Source organism: Populus trichocarpa, chromosome 19, assembly GCF_000002775.5.
Source record: "Populus trichocarpa isolate Nisqually-1 chromosome 19, P.trichocarpa_v4.1, whole genome shotgun sequence".
In the NCBI taxonomy this organism is placed as follows: Eukaryota; Viridiplantae; Streptophyta; class Magnoliopsida; order Malpighiales; family Salicaceae; genus Populus; species Populus trichocarpa.
This window is the reverse complement of record NC_037303.2, coordinates 13,176,490-13,196,542: the sequence shown is the minus strand read 5'-3', so window position 1 is coordinate 13,196,542 and position 20,053 is coordinate 13,176,490. Positions and strand designations below refer to the sequence as shown.

At 39.7% G+C, this 20,053-nt stretch overlaps 1 protein-coding gene across 6 annotated transcripts in view; it reads left to right on the top strand.

Annotated features, from left to right (window-relative positions):
* The window catches only part of LOC18110550 (receptor-like protein kinase At3g21340), a 93,774-nt gene extending 93,262 nt beyond the window's left edge, over positions 1-512 (top strand). For 3 of the 6 annotated variants that reach the window (XM_052449507.1, XM_052449508.1, XM_052449503.1), the window contains one exon: positions 17-512. In XM_052449507.1, the coding sequence (XP_052305467.1) occupies positions 17-413 (397 nt within the window). In that variant the 3' untranslated portion in view covers positions 414-512. The remainder of the gene's footprint in view (positions 1-16) is intronic. The other 3 variants (XM_052449505.1, XM_052449501.1, XM_052449502.1) reach the window with 2 other exon arrangements.
* The last annotated feature ends 19,541 nt before the right edge of the window (positions 513-20,053 follow it).

Genomic DNA, 20,053 nt, shown 5'->3' with positions numbered 1-20,053 from the left:
TATATTCTGTATGCAGATATCGAGCATCAGGAAACTTAAATAAGAAAAGTGATGTTTATAGCTTCGGTATTCTTCTGTGTGAGCTAATAACTGGTCAACCGCCTTTAATAAGGGGCCATCAGGGCCACACTCACATACTTCAATGGGTGAGTCCTTTAGTTGAAAGAGGGGATATCCAGAGCATTATCGATCCAAGGCTGCAAGGTGAATTCAGCACTAATTGTGCTTGGAAAGCTCTGGAGATAGCATTGTCCTGCGTGCCCCCGACTTCAATACAAAGACCGGACATGAGTGATATTTTGGGAGAGCTAAAGGAATGTCTGGCCATGGAAATGTCATCTGAAATAAGCATGCGCGGTTCCGTTGAAATGAGCTTGGTGCTTGGCACAGATATGGCTCCAAATCTTAGGTAGTTAATAAACAATAACTGTTTGTTTGCTGTTAAAACCGTTATGGCTTGAACTGAATTTATATATGCATAAAACATTCTTATAGTATAAATTTACCCTCGACATCCTTCCTTAAACCTATCTCTAGATATGTCCTAGCAAAGCTCTTAATTTGCAAAAATCTTCTCATTTCAAAACCTTTATAAGAATATATGCAACTTGATTAATGAACTTCCACTACCAGAAAATTGATAAATACAAACGGAAATACCGAGTGAATATTTTCGTCGGTAAATTTTCAAGAAATTTTATCGACGGAAATATTCCCTTGGTATATACCGAGGGATTTACCGTGGGAAAAAAAATTAAAACAAAGCAAAAAAAAATGATGACGTGTCATTTTTACCGACGGAATTGTCCGTCGCTATTTTCCAGAGAGCTCCAGAACTGTTCACCTTCCAATTGCACTGTTAATTGTTGTTCTTTACGGACAAAATCACCGATGGATTGAAAAGTCGTCGGTTTATTTGGTGGTTTTCTGAAAAAATTCAATTAATTTAAAATTTTCATTTAAATATTACAAACGGAATCACCGACAGATTGAAAAATCATCGGTAATTTTTTGGCAGTTTCTAAAAACTTTTTACGATATTAAAAATTTAAATTAAATATTACCGATGGAATTACCGACGGAATAATTAAAAAATATTAATATTCAATTATCCGTCGGTAACGTGCCCCAATAAAAAGCCTGAATCCCCTTATTTCACAAGAGACAGACCCATTTCTTATTCTTCTTCTTCTTCTTCTTCTTCACTATATGTAAAAAACATCATTAAGGTGTGTCTTCTTCTTCTTCTTCTTCTTCTTCTTCTTCTTCTTCACTATATGTAAAAAAACATCATTTCTTATCTATTTCTTTCTCTTCTTTCCTCTCCTCATCTCCTTCTCTTTTCCTCCATGCTTGGGTATGTCTTCTTATTCTTTCTTCTTTTATCCTCTTAGTTTTTTTTAATTAATATGCTTAACGAAATTTTTTCTCTCTCCTTAGCTTCACTTGCAACTACATTAAGGTAAGATTTTTCTTTTTTCATGATTTTTTTCACTATATTTGTTTTTTATTTTATTTTTAATTGTTTTTGTTCTTAATAATTGTATAAATGTTGTTGTGAGATTTTTTTTTTCATATGAGATCAATTTTTAGTAGATTTATTTATAGGATTTTTAAATTTTTAGCAATTGCAACTTTATTTTTTTCATATGAATTTTTTTAGTTGAATTTATTTTTTTGTTTTATTTATTTGTTACAAATTTGTTTGAGTTGATTTTCTTATTCTTTTTTCCAAGCATTTTGAGTATATATTATAGAGTGTTAATTTATGTTAATTTAATTATTTTATAATTTTATAAAATGATTTTTTTAAAATGTTTTTAAATAATTACCGACGGAAATTCCATCGGCAATTCCTTCGGTAAATCCGTTGGTAATAAAAAAATTATTACCGAGGGATATACCGATGAAATGAAGCGGATAAATTTATTTTTTTATTACCAACGGATTTACCGATGGACAAAAAATTACCGACGAAAGATTCACGGATGGAGCATTTTCGTTGGTGATTCAGTCTGTAAATTAATTACCGATGAAATATGTGTCTTACGCTGACAGAAAAATTATGTCGGTAAAACTGTTAAATCTTGTAGTGTTCACATAACTCAGTCACACCTCTTTTTTTCTTGTGCACTCTCTAATAGAGGGATATCCGCTGTTTGCATGCTCATTTCTCTTTTAAAAAGTGAGTTTTTTTTTTTCCAAGATAATTGTAGACTTATTATCAACAAAAATGTCTATGCTTTTCTCTTGACACATGTGCATTATCTCTAAAATTCTCTTTAACTTTCTCTACTCACAGTACCACAATCATAACTTTCTCTACTCACAAACCTGATCCACACTTAAATAAACCCAATGGATTGATATGCTTTTGCTTCTTCCTCGTTTAGCCTCCAAACACTAACCCCACAACAAACACAACTCGACTCGTTAAAACAACCTCCTCCTTCATCATGATAGCCCACATAGATTATCCTAGTACATATAAAAAGAGAGAGAGAAGAAGTTGTAAAGAAAAATGAACATGACAGTTCTAAACCCCCTGTTAGCGAAGGTGGAAAGCAATACTCTTTGATGAGTTGGAAAAATCAAGCTGATTTTGATTTATTCAAGGTGTAATGGTTCGTTTTTTATGTTGAAACTTTGTATGTGAATGTGTGTTTGTTGTGCAAGCTTACGAAATAAAAAAGGTTTTTTTTTCCAACATATAAATTTTTTTTGATGAATAAAATGGTAGTTTATTTTGTATAAATATAAAAAAATGAGTTTGAATTTTCCCCTTATTTAAGTAATTTTGTGTATATATATGCTTGTAACAGGAAAGCCCCGAGCGTGGTGGCCTATTGTCGCGGGTGCGCGGCGTCGCGGCGAAAATTCCACTTTTTAAATCTAGGAAGTGTGTATGGTATTTATCTGGCAAGTATGGGGAGACAAGAAAATATTGTCTTTGGTTGGTAGAAAATGGAATGGGAGTCGCCACCTAGTATTTTGGTCACTAGGAACCCTAACTGGTCTCAGAGATTGGGTACGGGGACTGGTTGCGTAAAGGGAAGGTATTAGCACCCCAAATACGCCCTACCTAAGGTAAGCTGCATTGTTTATTTGTCTGATAAAATTCAAGGTCTCGCTGTGTTTCCTAGTTGTTGGTCCGTCTATGGTTCAAGAAAAGTCCTCCTCAATAAGGAGGTCTTTATCTTATCGGGTAAAACCTAATCCTTCTAACGTCTATGTATGTTGGTCCGTCTATGGTTCAAGAAAAGTCCTCCTCAATAAGGAGGTCCTTATCTTAAGGGGTAAAACCTAATCCTTCTAACGTCTATGTATGTTGGTCTGTCTATGGTTCGAGAAAAGTCCTCCTCAATAAGGAGGTCCTTATCTTATCGGGTAAAACCTAATCCTTCTAACGTCTATGTATGTTGGTCCGTCTATGGTTCAAGAAAAGTCCTCCTCAATAAGGAGGTCCTTATCTTATCGGGTAAAACCTAACCGTTCTAACGTCTATGAAAAACCATATTTTTTATATCAGGAATACGTCTTACGTATAAATTCGTAATCCCATGTACTAAAAGAAGACAAAAAGATTTTTTTAGAATTTTTGAAATATTGGCCTAGTTCTCATGGCTTGAATAAACTGGTTATTAAAGCCAAAATGCATGCTAATACATATATTGTTTTGAAATTTTCTTTGTTGTGTGAAAATATGATGTTATAATATTTATATATATATGTTGGAGAGACTAGGCCGTATTTTAAAACAAAAATTTTTTTTTAAATATGTATTTTTGTACGTTTTGACGCAAATCGGGTATTTTAATACTGGGTTTGTATCCTTACGGTATAAAAATACAACCAAATATTAATCCACTTTGATAAAACAAATGCAGAAAAATCAACAATATTTTCAAAGATATTTTTAGAAACTTTTTTATTTTGAAAATCTTTGATGTTTTGATGAAAACCGGGAATTTTAATACCGGATTTGTATCTTTACAGTATAAAAATACAAACCGATATTAATCAAAATACAGTAATAAAATTACAAAAAAATCACATATTATTTGAAATAATTTTTGAAGAATTTTCGTAATTTTTCAAATATATATATATATAAATAATACAAAATATAATATATAATATATAATATTAATATGGGCTGGGCTGGTCCGGCCCAACCCACTGGGCCGGGCTCAGTCCAAAAGGTGTTGGGCCGATTTCGGCCCAAAATGGATTGGGCCGACTTCGGCCCAAATACTATTATCCTCTTCTGGGCCAGACCCGGCCTAGAAGAGGGGGCTGGGCCAGGACCAACCTGGCCCAGCGACAGACGCTGGCGGGGGGGGGGAATTATTTTTCCCCCCCACCCTCCTGCATGCAGAACGTTATTCGTTCTGCATGCAAGGGAAAAAAAAAGAAACAGGTGCAGTAATGAAGGGAGGAAGAAGAATTACCTGGCGCGGAGGAGGTGGTGTCTGGCTGCGTCGCTGGCGGTGCTGTGGTGGAGGCCGGTGGCGGTGTCTTGGCTCACGGACGGCGGCTCCAAGCAGCGGCGCTACTCCTTCGAACGGCGGTGTTACAGTCTTTTTCAAGTTTTTCTACCCGTTAGCAGCTTTCCCTTCTTATATTTCGGTTCCTCTCCCTTTCGGTTCGTTCTCTCCTCTCTTTGGTTCCTTCTGTTTTCTCTCCTTTTTTTTTAGTCTTTGTTTTTCTCTCCTCTCGTTTTCTCTCTTCTTTCGGTCCTCTCTCGTTCGGGTCTCCTTCCCCCTTCTCTCTCGGTCTCTTTTTTCGTTCTCTTCTCCTCCTTTTTTCCTCCCTTTTTTACTGTTGTTCGGTCTATTTATAGAGCCAAAGGGCGGGGCTTTCTATGGTTGCACATGGGGAGCAAGGGCTGCGGCGGTTGGTCGGCCATTTGGGTGCAGCTGTCGAGGTTCCGCTCCCTGTTTTTCGGGTAGGCGCGCGGCGGGTGGTCGGCCAGTGTCTTCGGTCGGTGGTCCAACGGCGTGGGGCTTCGGGTTGGTGGCCTCGAGGAGAGAGAGACCGGTTTAAAGAAGAAAAACCATTTTTCTTCCTTCTTCTGCATCGCGTCCAGTGAGGAAGAAGAAAGGGGAACAGTGCCGTTCAAAACGGTACCGTTCGGTCCCCTTTCTTCTTCTTATTATTTTTTTTTTTTTTGCATGAAACGGCGTCGTTTTAGGCAAAACGCGCCGTTTCATTTAAGTCCTGCAAGACGCCAAAACGCGTCAATTTGCAAGGCAGCCCTCAATTATCTTTTTTCCTTCAATTGCATCCCTGCCAATTTCGGTCTCCGCCCCTATAGTTGGCCGCGTTTTTCACTTTGGTCCTTGGCCTCTGATTTATGCAATTGAGCCCTCAATTGATTAATAAACTTTCAATTTCTTCAATTAGGCCCCTGAACCGAATAATTGAAGCCCCTCCATTTACGCGCCTCTTCCAATTTGGTCCCTGGTTTCAGATTTTCTCAATTAAGTCCCCAATTGGCCCTTAAACTTCAATATTTATGCAATTAAGCCCCTGATTTGACCTAATAAATTCCTAAAAAATATATTTTGGCTCCAGAACTTAAATTTCTTCTAATTAAAGCCCGAATTGACTTAAAAATCAATTTTTCTTACAATCAAATCCCCTATAAATTCATTTAAAAATCCAACTAAGTCCATAAACATCCAAATTTGGGCTTTTCTCCTCAAATTTCAAATTTTTCTCCTCAACAGGGCTCTCCTCCTTCAAGAATATACTGTCAAAAATCCAATTTTTGTAATTTTTAACCTCACTGACCAATTTTCCAACCATTTTCTGAGCACTCCCACCTCTTATTATTTTTCTAATTTCTTCCAGCTATATATTTATATTTTTATGGGGGGAACCCAAAAATGGGTTACAACAGATGCCCCCTCTTTATAATGCTTACGGAGCAGAGGTTTTGCGCAGTAAGTTTTATAAAGATAAACCCAAAATGGAACTCCCGAAACCGATCTGGTTGAAGCTTGATTGACCTGAAACTTGTCTTTTACAGCAATCCTCCTCACTTTGGAATCCCATCTGGCGATTCCTTTTAACCAACATGAAATATGAGGTCCCATCTGGCGACCTCCTTTAACCAATATTGAAATACGAGATCCTTTCTACCGATCTCTTTTAACAACAACCAAAAAATCTTAGAATCCCATCCGGCGATTCCTTGTAACCAATGTTGAAATATGAGGTCCCTTCTGGCGACCTCCTTGGATGAATATCGAAATACGAGATCCCTTCTGGCGATCTCCTTTAATCAACTTGGAATCCCATCTGGTGATTCCCTTTTTTAATCAACATGAAAAACGAGGTCCCATCTGGCGACCTCCAAATAGCGAAACACGAGATCCCTTCTGGCGATCTCCTTTATTCAACTTGGAATCCCATCTGGCGATTCCTTTTAACCAATATGTAATACGAGGTCCCATCCGGCGACCTTTAAATAGCGAAACACGAGATCCCTTCTGGCGATCTCCTTTAATCAACTTGGAATCTCATCTGGCGATTCCTTTTATTCAAACGAAATATGAGGTCCCATCTGGCGACCTCCAAATAGCGAAATACGAGATCCCTTCTGGCGATCTCCTTTAATCAATTTGGAATCCCATCTGGCGATTCCTTTTTTAATCAACATGAAAAACGAGGTCCCATCTGGCGACCTTCAAATAGCGAAATACGAGATCCCTTCTGGCGATCTCCTTTAATCAACTTGGAATCCCATCTGGCGATTCCTTTTAACCAACATGTAATACGAGGTCCCATCTGGCGACCTTCAAATAGCGAAACACGAGATCCCTTCTGGCGATCTCCTTTAATCAACTTGGAATCCCATCTGGCGATTCCTTTTAACCAACATGTAAACGAGGTCCCATCTGGCGACCTTCAAATAGCGAAACACGAGATCCCTTCTGGCGATCTCCTTTAATCAACTTGGAATCCCATCTGGCGATTCCTTATTACCAAAGCTGATATCGATGTCGTTCTTCCTGATGGCAGGGTTCAAAACTTTTCATTCTCTCTTTCTCTTGTTCTTCTCGTTGTTCCAGAATCCACTATGGTTCAAAACCGTGATTCTTTGCTATCATCCACTATGATTCTCTCTTAGTCTCCAATCTTGTTGGAATGCATTAAGGACTCCTCCTGTAATGATCCAAAAAAACATACATGCAATGATTTATGATTAGATGCAATGCATGCATTCGTACCTGGTTTTGAAACATAGGCCCCATCCTCTTCTTCTAGTTCCTAAGACTCCCTCTTAACATAAGCTTGCTTTTGACGTTGTATGCTGGATTCATCTCTCGTGTTGCCTCCTATCATATTCTTGGAGAAGAAGTCTCTGACTTTCTTCAAGTAGTCCTTTTCCCAAAATGTATGATTTGTCATTGCCTCTTTGTCATGCTTTTGTCAAATGCTTTAGCTTGGTTTTCAGATTATAGGCTTTCGTAAAACTTTTCATGAAAACATCTCTTATTGCCCCCAGTGTAGGGGTGAGATTTTAGTCTAGGCTTTTGTATAGAGAAGGAATTCGTTCAGCCGATGCTAAACTTTTTAGGTGCGATAACAATAAGACATGCACTGTTAGGATTAATGCAAAAATGATTGTTGTGAGATCAATGCAAAAGAGAAAGAAGTCAATGGCCAAATTTTGCTTTATTGATTTAGGAGCCTACATCAAGCATAATATCTTTTTACAGAGTCATAATTCACAGGTCGAGCTAGGTCTTCTCCATCCATTCTGGCTAACTTCAGTGCTCCTCCTAAGAATGCCTTCTTTACTACGTAAGGACCCTCGTAATTCGATGCCTATTTGCTTTGATCGTCTCCAGGTAGTGACAATATTTTCTTCAATACTAGATCCCCTTCTTGAAACAACCGCGGTCTAACCTTCTTATCATATGCCTTGGCCATTCGTTTCTGGTAAAGTTGGTGGTGACATATTGCGGCCATCCTCTTTTCACTGATCAGGTTCAGTTGTTCATGTCTCACTTTGGCCCACTCGGCCTCTTCTAATTCGGAGTCCATCAACACTCTTAATGACGGGATTTCTACTTCCAAAGGCATCACTGCTTCCATACCGTACACCAGAGAATATGGAGTAGTTCCTGTCGAGGACCTGACGGTAGTGCGGTATGCATGAAGAGCAAACGGCAACATCTCATGCCAATCTTTATACGTGACTACCATTTTCTGAATAATCTTTTTGATGTTCTTGTTGGCGGCTTCTACTGCGCCATTCATTTTTGGCCGATATGGCGAGGAGTTTGAATGCTTGATCTTCCATTTGGTACACAACTCCACTATCATTTTGCCATTGAAATTCTGTGCATTATCGGTCACTATCTTTTCCGGAGGACCATATCGACAAATCAGGTCTTTTTCTATAAACCTCTTCACTACCTTCTGTGTTACATGGGCATACGAATTAGCTTCCACCCATTTGGTGAAGTAGTCAATAGCCACGAGGATGAATCTATGCCCATTACTAGCCTTTGGGTTAACCGGACCGATTACATCGATTCCCCACATTGTAAATGGCCAAGGGGATATTAGATTAAATAGAGGAGCTGGTGGCATATTGACCTTGTCACTGTAAATTTGACATTTATGACATTTCCTGACATAGTCGATGCAGTCTTTCTCTAACGTCATCCAAAAATAACCAGCCCTTTGTATTTTCCTTGCCATCATATGCCCGCTAGCATGTGTTGAGCAAATCCCCTCATGGACCTCCCGTAATGCCTTTCTAGCATCTGCCTCATTCAAACACCTTAGCAGGGTTCCATCAAATGTTCTTTTGTACAAAATCTCTCCATCTAAATAGAAGTCTATAGCCAACCTTTTTAAGGTTTTCTTATCCGTTTTGGAAGCTCCCACCGGATATTCATGATTTTGCACAAGGTTCTTGATATCATAATACCAAGGCTGTCCGTCTATCTCTCCTTCAACTAAGCAACAATGAGCTGGGTCATTTCTAATGTCAATGTGTACCGGTTGTACCCTGCACTTGAGATCAATGGTAGTCATAGCAGCTAGCGTGGCCAAAGCATCCGCAAAATGGTTCCCCTCCCTTCCCAGATGGGTGAATCTAATTTCTTCAAATTCCTTTGCTAACGTGGATAGGTATTCCTGGAATGGCCTCAATTTTCCCTCCTTGGTCTGCCATTCCCCTTTAACCTGACAGATAATCAACATTGAATCTCCATATACATCTAACTTCTTTATCTTCAACTCTAATGCCGCTTCTAAACCGAGGATACAAGCTTCATACTCAGCTGTATTGTTGGTGCACTCGAAATGTAGTTTAACCGAAACTGGATACTGTTTCTTATCAGGAGAGATTATTACCGCACCGGCCCCATTACCATATACATTCACTGCGCCGTCAAAAAACATCGTCCACAAATCTGTCTTCTCTTCTTCTTTCTCTATTGACAATATATCTTCATCGGGAAAGTCAAAATCCAAAGGTTCGTAATCTTCAACAGCATTATCGACCAGATGGTCCGCGATTGCACTTCCTTTTACGGCTTTCCTTGTCATGTATACTATGTCATATTCTGCTAATAGAACTTGCCACCTTGCAATTCGACTTAAGAGAAAGGGCTTGTTACAAATGTACCTCAGAGGATCCACTTTTGAAATCAACCAAGTGGTATAGTATAACATATAATGTCGCAACCTCTTTGCCGCCCACACCAACGCACAACAAAGCCTTTCTATCTCCGTGTATCTAGACTCACATTCAGTGAATTTCTTATTTAAGTAATAAATAGCTCTTTCCTTCCTTCCGGTTTCATCATGCTGACCCAATACACATCCCATGGCTGCTTCAGTCACTGTTAGATACAATACTAGAGGTTTTCCCGATACCGGAGGAACCAGTAAAGGTGGATTTTGTAAATAATGTTTGATTTTATTGAATGCCTCCTCACACTCCTCATTCCAGGTTCCAGGATTCTTTTTCCTTAGTAGTCGGTGTTGTAACCCATTTTTGGGTCCCCAAATAAATGAAATAAAATAAATAGCCAAAGGAGGTTAGAAAAATAACAGGAGGCAGAAACGCTCAGCAAATGGTCAGAAAAATCGGTCAAGGAGGTTAAAAATACAAAGATTGGATTTTTGACAGTATATTCTTGAAGGATGAGAGCCATGTTGAGAAGGAAATTTGAATTTTGAGGAGAAAAGCCCAAGTTTGGATGTTTATAGACTTAATTGGATTTTTAATTGATTTTATAGGGGATTTGATTGCAAGAAAATTGATTTTTAAGTCAATTTAGGCTTTAATTGAAAGAAATTTAAGTTCTGGGGCCAAAATATAGTTTTTAGGAATTTATTGGGTCAAATCAGGGGTTTAATTGAATAAATATGGAAGTTTATTGATCAATTGAGGGCTTAATTGCATAAATCAGAGGCCAAGGACTAAAGTGAAAAACGCGGCCAACTATGGGGGCGGAGATCGAATTTGGCAGGGATACAATTGAAATGAACAAGAAATGATAGAGGACTGATTTGAAGTTTGGCTCATTTAAATGAAACGGCCAGAACGGTGTCGTTTTGAACGACACTGTTCATCTTCCTCCTTCCCCCGTTGAACAACAACAGAAGACAAAAACCATTTTCAAAAACCGTCCCGCCTCTCTCTCCTCGTCCCCACCGAAGCCCCACACCTTTAGACCACCGAACGGGTCACTGGCCGACCAGCCGTTGCGTGATTGAAGGCGCATGTTGTAACCCATTTTTGGGTCCCCACAAATATAAAAAAATATATATATATATATAAAAAAAAAAAGAATTTGAACAGTGTCGTTTTGACACTGTTCCTCTACCCGCCGCGCGCCCTGCCAAAATCAAGGGAGCTGAACCTCGACAGTCGCGCCCAATGGCCGACCAGCCGCAGCATGATTTGCTCCCAAGGCGCACTAGCAAAAGAGAGGAGGGGGGAGTTTTTTTTAAAAAGAACGGGAGAGAGGGACGAGAGAGGGGTTTGGAAAACTAAAGAGGGGGGAAGTTTTTTTGAACAAAGGAGAGGGGAACGGGAAAGAAGCAAAGGAAGAAAGGGGCCAAGGGGCCAAGCAACGCTAAAACAAGAGGGAGGTGAGATGTGAAGGAGGAGAGGTAGAGTTTTGAAGGGGAGAGAGGGATCTTTTGAAACTGAAAGGGGAGGGAAGTTTTGAAACAAAGAAAGCTACTGTGAGAGGGTAGGAAGAGAGGAAACGAGATAGGAAAAGAAGGGGAGAAAAACACAGAAGAAGGAACGAAAGCAGGGGAACCTTTGGAAAGTTGAACGAGAGCAGAGTGAACGGAGAGAAGAGAAGGAAAGGATTTCTGAAACAGAGGGAGGGAAATACAAACACACCAACGCCACCTGGATCGGGAACACAGCAGCACTGCCCACGCCACCACCATCCTTCATCAGCTCATCATCTTCCAGCCACACGTCGCGCCACCATCAAAGAAAAAACAGGAGCCTGCACCTCTACGCAGGCGAAGAAAGCAGCAGCAAGGCACTGCCCGACACTGAGAACAGCCCCCCATCTTCTTCCCAGCCGCGGCAACACCACCAGGAACAGCGCACGTCCTCTCCACCACCACCAGCTGCCACTGTCTTCCTAGTCGACAACAGCACAGTTGGAAGCAGAAGGAGAAAGGGAAACAGAGGAGAACATAGGAACTTAGAGAAGAAAAAGGAAGAAAGGCTGAATACCGCACTCCAAAGGCCGACCACCATCTCAGCCATCCTCCGGTCAGCAACCACCACCAGCACCTCCACGACGCCACTGTAGAGAGAGAAGAACGTTGTTGACAGAGGGAGCAAAGGAAACAAAGAGAAGAAGCAATGCCGAAACAAAGGGAGGAGGAAGAAGGTCGCAGCAACCACCAGCAAAACCACCACCAGCACCACTGTCAGCTCCTCTACCCAAGCTCATCGTCGCAGGTAACTCTTCCCCTGTTCATCTTCTTGCATGCAGAACGTGCACTGTGCACGTTCTGCAAGCAAGAAATTAATTAGCTGGTTACTGTGCAGGGGCACAGTAACCGGCTAATTAATTCCCCCGGTTACTATGCAGGTTTAATTAATTAACATGTTACTGTGCAGGTGCACAGTAGCCACCTAATTAATTAACGGGTTACTGTGCTTATGTACAGTAACCCGGTTACTATTTGTGCACAGTACCCCGTCACTATTTGTGTACAGTATCCCGTCACTGTTGTGTACAGTATCCCGTCACAGAAGAAGCATGATGGCCTGTTGGGCCGAGATCGGCCCAACCTTTCTTTGTTGGGCTGAGTCCGGCCCATTTATTTGGGCCGGCCCAGCCCGATTTGTTTTTTATATTATATATTATATATTATAATTTGTTATAATATATGTGTGTATATATGCATATATATATATATATATATATATATATATATATATATATACACACACATATATTATATATATATATATAAAATATGATAATTAAAAATATATATATATTTGGAAAAATCTAAAAAATATGGTTGATTTTTTTGCATATTTTTATCAAAGTGGATTAATATTTGGTTGTATTTTTATACCGTAAGGATACAAACCCAGTATTAAAATAGCCGATTTGCGTCAAAGCGTACAAAAAATACATATTTAAAAAATGTTTTGTTTTAAAATACAGCCTAGTCTCTCCAATATATATATATATATATAAATATTATAACATCATATTTTCACACAACAAAAGAAATTTCAAAACGATATATGTATTAGCATGCATTTTGGCTTTAATAACCAGTTTATTCAAGCCATGAGAACTAGGCCAATATTTCAAAAATTCTAAAAAAATCTTTTTGTCTTCTTTTAGTATTTGGGATTACGAATTTATACATAAAACGTATTCCTGATATTAAAAATATGGTTTTTTTACATAGATATTAGAACGGTTAGGTTTTACCCGATAAGATAAGGACCTCCTTATTGAGGAGGACTTTTCTTGAACCATAGACGGACCAACATACATAGATATTAGAACGGTTAGGTTTTACCCGATAAGATAAGGACCTCCTTATTGAGGAGGACTTTTCTTGAACCGTAGACGGACCAACAACTAGGAAACACAACGAGACCTTGAATTTTATCAGACAAATAAACAATGCAGCTTACCTTAGGTAGGGTGTATTTGGGGTGCTAAAACCTTCCCTTTACGCAACCAGTCCCCGTGCCCGATCTCTGAGACCAGTTAGGGTTCCTAGTGACCAAAATACTAGGTGGCGACTCCCACACCATTTTTCACTACTAAGAGACAACGAATTCCTTGTCTCCCCACATTGACCAGATGTATCCCCCCATTACATTACATTACATTTTTTTTTGTGGGTGGACGATCGCCGCGACGTCGCTCACGTGCGACAGAATGGCGACTCCACTGGGGACCTTGTGGACTAAGCTTTGTTTTTGTCTGATTTGTTTTTGTTTTCGTGTGTTTATTGTTAAATATAGAACTGTCTCATGCGTATATGCTTTAAATATTTTTACACATTGTTCATGCATTATATAGAACTGTCTCATGCATCACATACTTTGATTATTGAGAGCACACACAAACTTTAAGTTAAGTGGGGGACTAGCAGCTTATCTTACGACTGTTAGTCAAGGTTTAAGTTTGTGTAAACCCCAACTCTTCGCTGAGTGCTTAGACTGGTAATAGTTGGTACATGTGCCATCTCATTGCCTACAAGCCCCCATATTGCCTCCACGAGGGCAATCACTGGGACAGCAAGAGACCCTTTTAGAGACCAAGTAGTAAACCTATCCTATGTCTCACATAAAAGAACTAGAACCTAACTTTAAGTTATGCTCCATAATCTCTTTTGCATCAAAACAAGTCTAAACCTAAAGGTATTTTTCCCAAGACTTGTGAATGAAATGGCCACCATTGCTAAATTTTCCATCATAGAATAAGAAAAAATTCTGAAATGTCACAATTGACTGAAGGAGACTGCCTTAGAAGCGATGCTAAAAAGTTGTCACCAATCAAGAACCTGAATTGCATTATGAATGAGGTGACCAAGTTAATGACTCACTATCAGAATGTGGATGAGGATGCGTTTTTTAGGAAATATAGATGTTTGGTAGAAATCGCAAGGGTAGAAGTTTAAGCACAACTGTGCGAGCCTTAGTTCATTTTTGGGATCCAGACTACCGGTGTTTTTCTTTTGGAAGCATAAACCTATGTCCCAATATAGGATGTTGACTGAGTTTCCAAACAAGTTGTATAGGATTTATTTTCCTTTGAGATTTGACAAGATCACCCCCGAACTGTCAAAACTGCTCAGAATTGCCAACTTGGAAAAGTTTTTGGAAAAAGAATGGTACCGGTCTGAAGTGGAGGATGTTAGAAATTGAACTAGAAAAAGGTCAGGATCAGAAATAGAGTATATTTGGCCTTGTGTTGTTCCCAGGCCAGACGAATGTAGTGAGTTTGGAGGCCGCTGCTGCTTATGTAGAGTATGAGAATACACAAATCAATCCAGTGGTTTTTTAATTTAGCTGAAACCATCGTGACACTTAACCATTGTAGGAAGACCGGAAAAGGAGCAATGAGATGCTGCATGCAGTTGTTGTATATCTAGATGGTTAGCCACATCAAAACAAAAAGGCCTATCTTTAATAATTTTTCGTGGTTCACCCAAAGACCCCTGAAGTTGGTAGAAGAAAAGAATGGGAAGATCTAGGCAACCAGGTTTGGGTTGACAAAGTAGAAGGTTTGCCTAATAGTGATTTCAGTGGAGAGCCCCGTGGGTCGCTGTAGTGGATGTCTTAGTGAGTTGTGGGCAAAGACGCTGGGTGCTTTTGGTAAGGATCACAAGTTATATAAGTTATGCTCCTACCCTTGTGGTAAGGCAACTTGGGGGCATGCAATTTGTTCCAAGGACTATAGGAATTGCTCAATTCTTTGGTTTGTTCGAAGATCCCATTGCACAAGAAGTTGTGGAGATCATCAAACAAGATTGGAAGCATCTGGTTTTGGTTGAGATAGGAGGTTTAAAGGATCCAAGTGCAAGTGAAAGATATGCAAGATGGAGAGACTTAGCTGCTTCAGCTAATAGAATCCAAATCTCCCCAAACTATAGAAGAGCCTATTAAGAGGAAAATGGTCAATAAGGAAGACTAGTGGAAAAGTTTCGGATAGAATTGAGCAAAAGCAGAAAGGATGAGCAAATACAATCTATTGATGCGAGGATAACAAAGCTTGAGTTAAAGCTAGGTGAAGAGAAGATTGCTAGGAAAGAAGTGAGAAGGAGCTAGGAGGGATGAGTTTGGATTGGATGCAAAGTTGCTTTGAACTTGAAGCAATGGAGATTGACTTTAAAGATTGCCAAAGAAGCATAAAATATACCCAAGAAAAATCTGCACAAGTTCAATTCGAACGGATGGATAGGATTAGGAAGTATGAGGTTTTGAACAAGAAATATATGGAGTTGGAAAACCATTTGACGGAGATTGTAAAGGAAGAGAGTAAAAGGAAAGGTTTAAGGCTATTGAAGCAAAGTTAGCGGTTAAGAATGAGATAAAAGTCATGAGGATAAAACTTGACAAGGAGCGCGAAAAGGTGAAGTATTTGGACAATAAGCTAGCAGCAATGGAAAAATACAAGGATCAAATAGACGCTAGTAATGCTGCTTTGAACAAAACCAATATGTTGCTCATATAAAAGATGACCAAGACGAATGAGCAAATGGACAAAGTTGTTGCGCATGATCGGATTACTAGAATCCATGCATGAAAAGTGGGAGGGGAAAACATTCGCTAGCGCCGAAGCCTAGCTAAAACCGATGCCTTTCTAGGGAAGATTGAGAATCGCGGCTTTGCCTGTTTATCTTTGGCTAGAGAGTTTGTGGAGGAAAAATAACAAACTTGTCAAGCATTAGGCATTGACCCATCTTCTTATGCAAAATCTGTCTCTTGGTGAACATGATTCAAACAAACGACTCGCAAGGCAGTACTCCTAGCAATGTAACAAGAGAGCCTATCTTTATAAGGTGGTGGCTGTTATTCGTTCACAAGAAGGCTGCATCCGTACCCAATATACAAAGCATTCTTATGACAATCATGCATTATGTCATGCATTTTCTTATACATCTATGCACGCATCAGACCTAGAAACATAGATCCTCCTTCTAGAATGCACAACACTCGATTAAAGAAAAGGATGGAAAATGAAGAAAGGTTACACCCAAAAGCTCAGTACCAAAGAAAGCTTCATGGAGTTTGGAATGATGTTGCGCACCTAATCGGTTTGCTCAAGCAAATGTTTTGAGACAATTTATTTATTTATTTTTTTTTTCCTTTAATGAGATCATGCATTTTCAAAAGTTCATCTTGATGTTTTTACACATCACTTTCCGTTTTCAAATCGGATCTTTCAAAACAAACATTTACACTTTACACTGAGAATGAATGGCCAAACTTAAGAAAACATAGTAGCTATAGAAGAGGAAGAAGTGGATGAAAATAGGACAACATGAACAAGCTTGGAAACCCGCCAGAGAGGAATTTGAAACCATAGATGCGGGCAATGAAAAAATAAGAGAAAAATTGAAGATATGGACTATGATCACTCCTAAAGAAGGAGAAGAGTTGATTACTTTGAGATTTTATGGATGTTTTTGCCTGGTCCTACAAGGATGTGCCTGGTTTGTATATGGTACCACTAGTAGAAGGATGCAAATCGGTTAAGAAAGAGTAAAGGTAGAAATTGAAAAGCAGTGGAACACCGGTTTTCTAGAGGTAGTCAAATATCCATAATGGGTGTCCAATATAGTGGTATTACCCAAAAAGAAAGATAAAATCAAAGTTTGTCTATCGCGCATAGATATGTTAGTTGACAATGCAGCATATATCTCCACATATTTTGATGGATTTCTAGGTTACAATCAGAAAAAAATGGCGTAAAGGATAAGAAGAAGACAACACCATGGGGAAACTTTGTTATAAGGTCATGTCATTTGGGTTGAAGAATATTAGGGCCACCTGCCAAAAGGGCCATGGTAACTCTATTTCACGACATGATGCACAAAGAGATTGAAGTATAAGTGGATGACATGATTGCTAAACCTAGAGACGGAGAGAATCATGTCCAAATATTGAAGGAATTGTCTTGAAAGACCAAAGAAGTATAAGTTGAGGCTTGACCACACAAAATGTTCATTCGGGGTGAAATCTGGAAAGTTATTGGGATTTATGATGAGTGACGAAGGGGTAGAAGTGGATCCTGGTTAAGTAAAAGCTATTCAATCTATGCCACCTCTCAAGACTGAGAGTGATATAAGAAGGTTCTTGGGAAGGTTGAATTACATTGCTCGATTGATATCCCAATTTATGATCCCATTTTCAGTTGTTAAGGAAGAAGAATCTTGGAATTTGGAATAAGAGTGGAAAAAAGCTTTCGAGAAAATCAAGCAGTACCTACTAAATCTACCCCTATCTATCAAGCTGAATTGCAAAATGGCAAGTTATACTAGCTGAGTACAACATAGTATATATGATAAGGAAAGCCATGAATGTCATTGCCGATCACCTAGCTGACCATGCTAGAGAAGATTAAAAGTTAGATATGAATAGTTGAATATGATCAGTGAAAAGAGATTAGCTGCAATCTGTCATCATCAAAGATGGCCTAATCATATGATAAGAAGGTCCGATCTCGAGGATTCCATGAAGGAGATTTTGTACTGAATATAGCCTTTACCAGAAGAGGATCAAAGTAAAAGGACGCCAAACAATGAGGGCCTTTACATGTTAAAGAAAACATTCTCGAGAGGAGCTTTATTTGTTATCTAGGATGGATGGAGAAGATCTAGTTAAACTTATGAATGATGACTCTATAAAGAAATACTATGCTTCCCAGTCAATAAGAAAGGAAGAACGACATCGAGCAATCGGTTAAAGGGAATCGCCAGATGGGATTCCAGGTTGACCAATTTACAAAATAGATTTTTTGGTTTTTGATTAAAGGAGATCGCCAGAAGGGATCTCATTATTTCAGCTTCGAATAAAAGGAATCGCCAGATGGGATTCCAAGTTATTTGAGATCGCCAGAAGGGATCTCGTATTTCGATATTGGTTAAAGGAGGTCGCCAGAAGGGACCTCATATTTCATATTGAATAAAAGGAATCGCCAGATGGGATTCCAAGTTGTTTGAGATCGCCAGAAGGGATCTCGTATTTCGATATTGGTCAAAGGAGGTCGCCAGATGGGACCTCGTATTACATGTTGGTTAAAAGGAATCGCCAGATGGGATTCCAAGTTGAATAAAGGAGATCGCCAGAAGGGATCTTGTATTTCGCTATTTGGAGGTCGCCAGATGGGACCTCATATTTAGTTTGAATAAAAGGAATCGCCAGATGGGATTCCAAGTTGATGAAGGTCGTCAGATGGGACCTCATATTTCATGTTGGTTAAAAGGAATCGCCAGATTGGGATTCCAAGTTGATTAAAGGAGATCGCCAGAAGGGATCTCGTGTTTCGCTATTTGGAGGTCGCTAGATGGGACCTCGTATTACATGTTGGTTAAAAGGAATCGCCAGATGGGATTCCAAGTTGTTTGGATAAAGGAGATCGCCAGAAGGGATCTTGTATTTCGATGAAGGTCGCCAGAAGGAACTTCATGTTTTAGCTTTGGTAAAAGGAATTGCCCGATGGGATTCCAAGTTATTTGAGATCGCCAGAAAGGGTCTCGTACTTCGACATTCATCAAGGAAGGTCGCTAGAAGGGACCTCGTATTGAAACTATTTCTTAGAAAAGCATGGAGTTTACTAAGAATTCTTCCCCTTGGGTTCGTCACCCATACAATGAGACCATCATTTTTCTTGGGTTCGTCACCCATACAATGAGACCATCATTTTTCTTGGGTAGGTCACCCATACAATGAGACCATTCTTCATCTTTTTTTACCTGGGTAGATCACCCATAATAATGAGGCCATTTTTCCCCCTGGGTAGGTCACCCATAATAATGAGACCACTCTTTCCTTTTCCCATTCGGGCAGGTCACCCGTCATAATGAGACCACACACAGGATATTGGTTCTGGTTAAAGGGGATCGCCAGATGGGATCTCAGGTTAGCCCAACCACACACAAGATTTTGGTTCTGGTTAAAGGGGATCGCCAGATGGGATCTCAGGTTAGCCCAACCACACATAAAATAATGGTTCTGGTTAAAGGGGATCGCCGGAAGGGATCTCAGGTTAGCCCAACCATAACATCGATATTAGCTAAGGGAAATCGCCAGATGGGATTTCAGTTTGGCCAAACTACAAATATGGATTTTTAGTTAAAAGAGATCGCCAGAAGGGATCTCGGATTGAATACCAGGTTAATCTAATCCAACTTAGAGGTGAGGGGATTGTCGGATTGGGATCTCAAGATGACTAAGTTTTGATCATTTTTCGGGTTGAAGGCGAGCTGCTGTGAAGACAGTTTCAGATAGATCAAGCTTCGACAATATCAAATTCGGAAGTTCAGTTTTGTTTATCTTTATAAAACTTACTACGCAAAACTCATGCTGCTCCGTAAGCATTATAAAGAGGGGGCATCTGTTGTAACCCATTTTTGGGTCCCCACAAATATAAAAAAATATATATATATATATAAAAAAAAAAGAATTTGAACAGTGTCGTTTTGACACTGTTCCTCTACCCGCCGCGCGCCCTGCCAAAATCAAGGGAGCTGAACCTCGACAGTCGCGCCCAATGGCCGACCAGTCGCAGCATGATTTGCTCCCAAGGCGCACTAGCAAAAGAGAGGAGGGGGGAGTTTTTTTAAAAAAGAACGGGAGAGAGGGACGAGAGAGGGGTTTGGAAAACTAAAGAGGGGGGAAGTTTTTTTGAACAAAGGAGAGGGGAACGGGAAAGAAGCAAAGGAAGAAAGGGGCCAAGGGGCCAAGCAACGCTAAAACAAGAGGGAGGTGAGATGTGAAGGAGGAGAGGTAGAGTTTTGAAGGGGAGAGAGGGATCTTTTGAAACTGAAAGGGGAG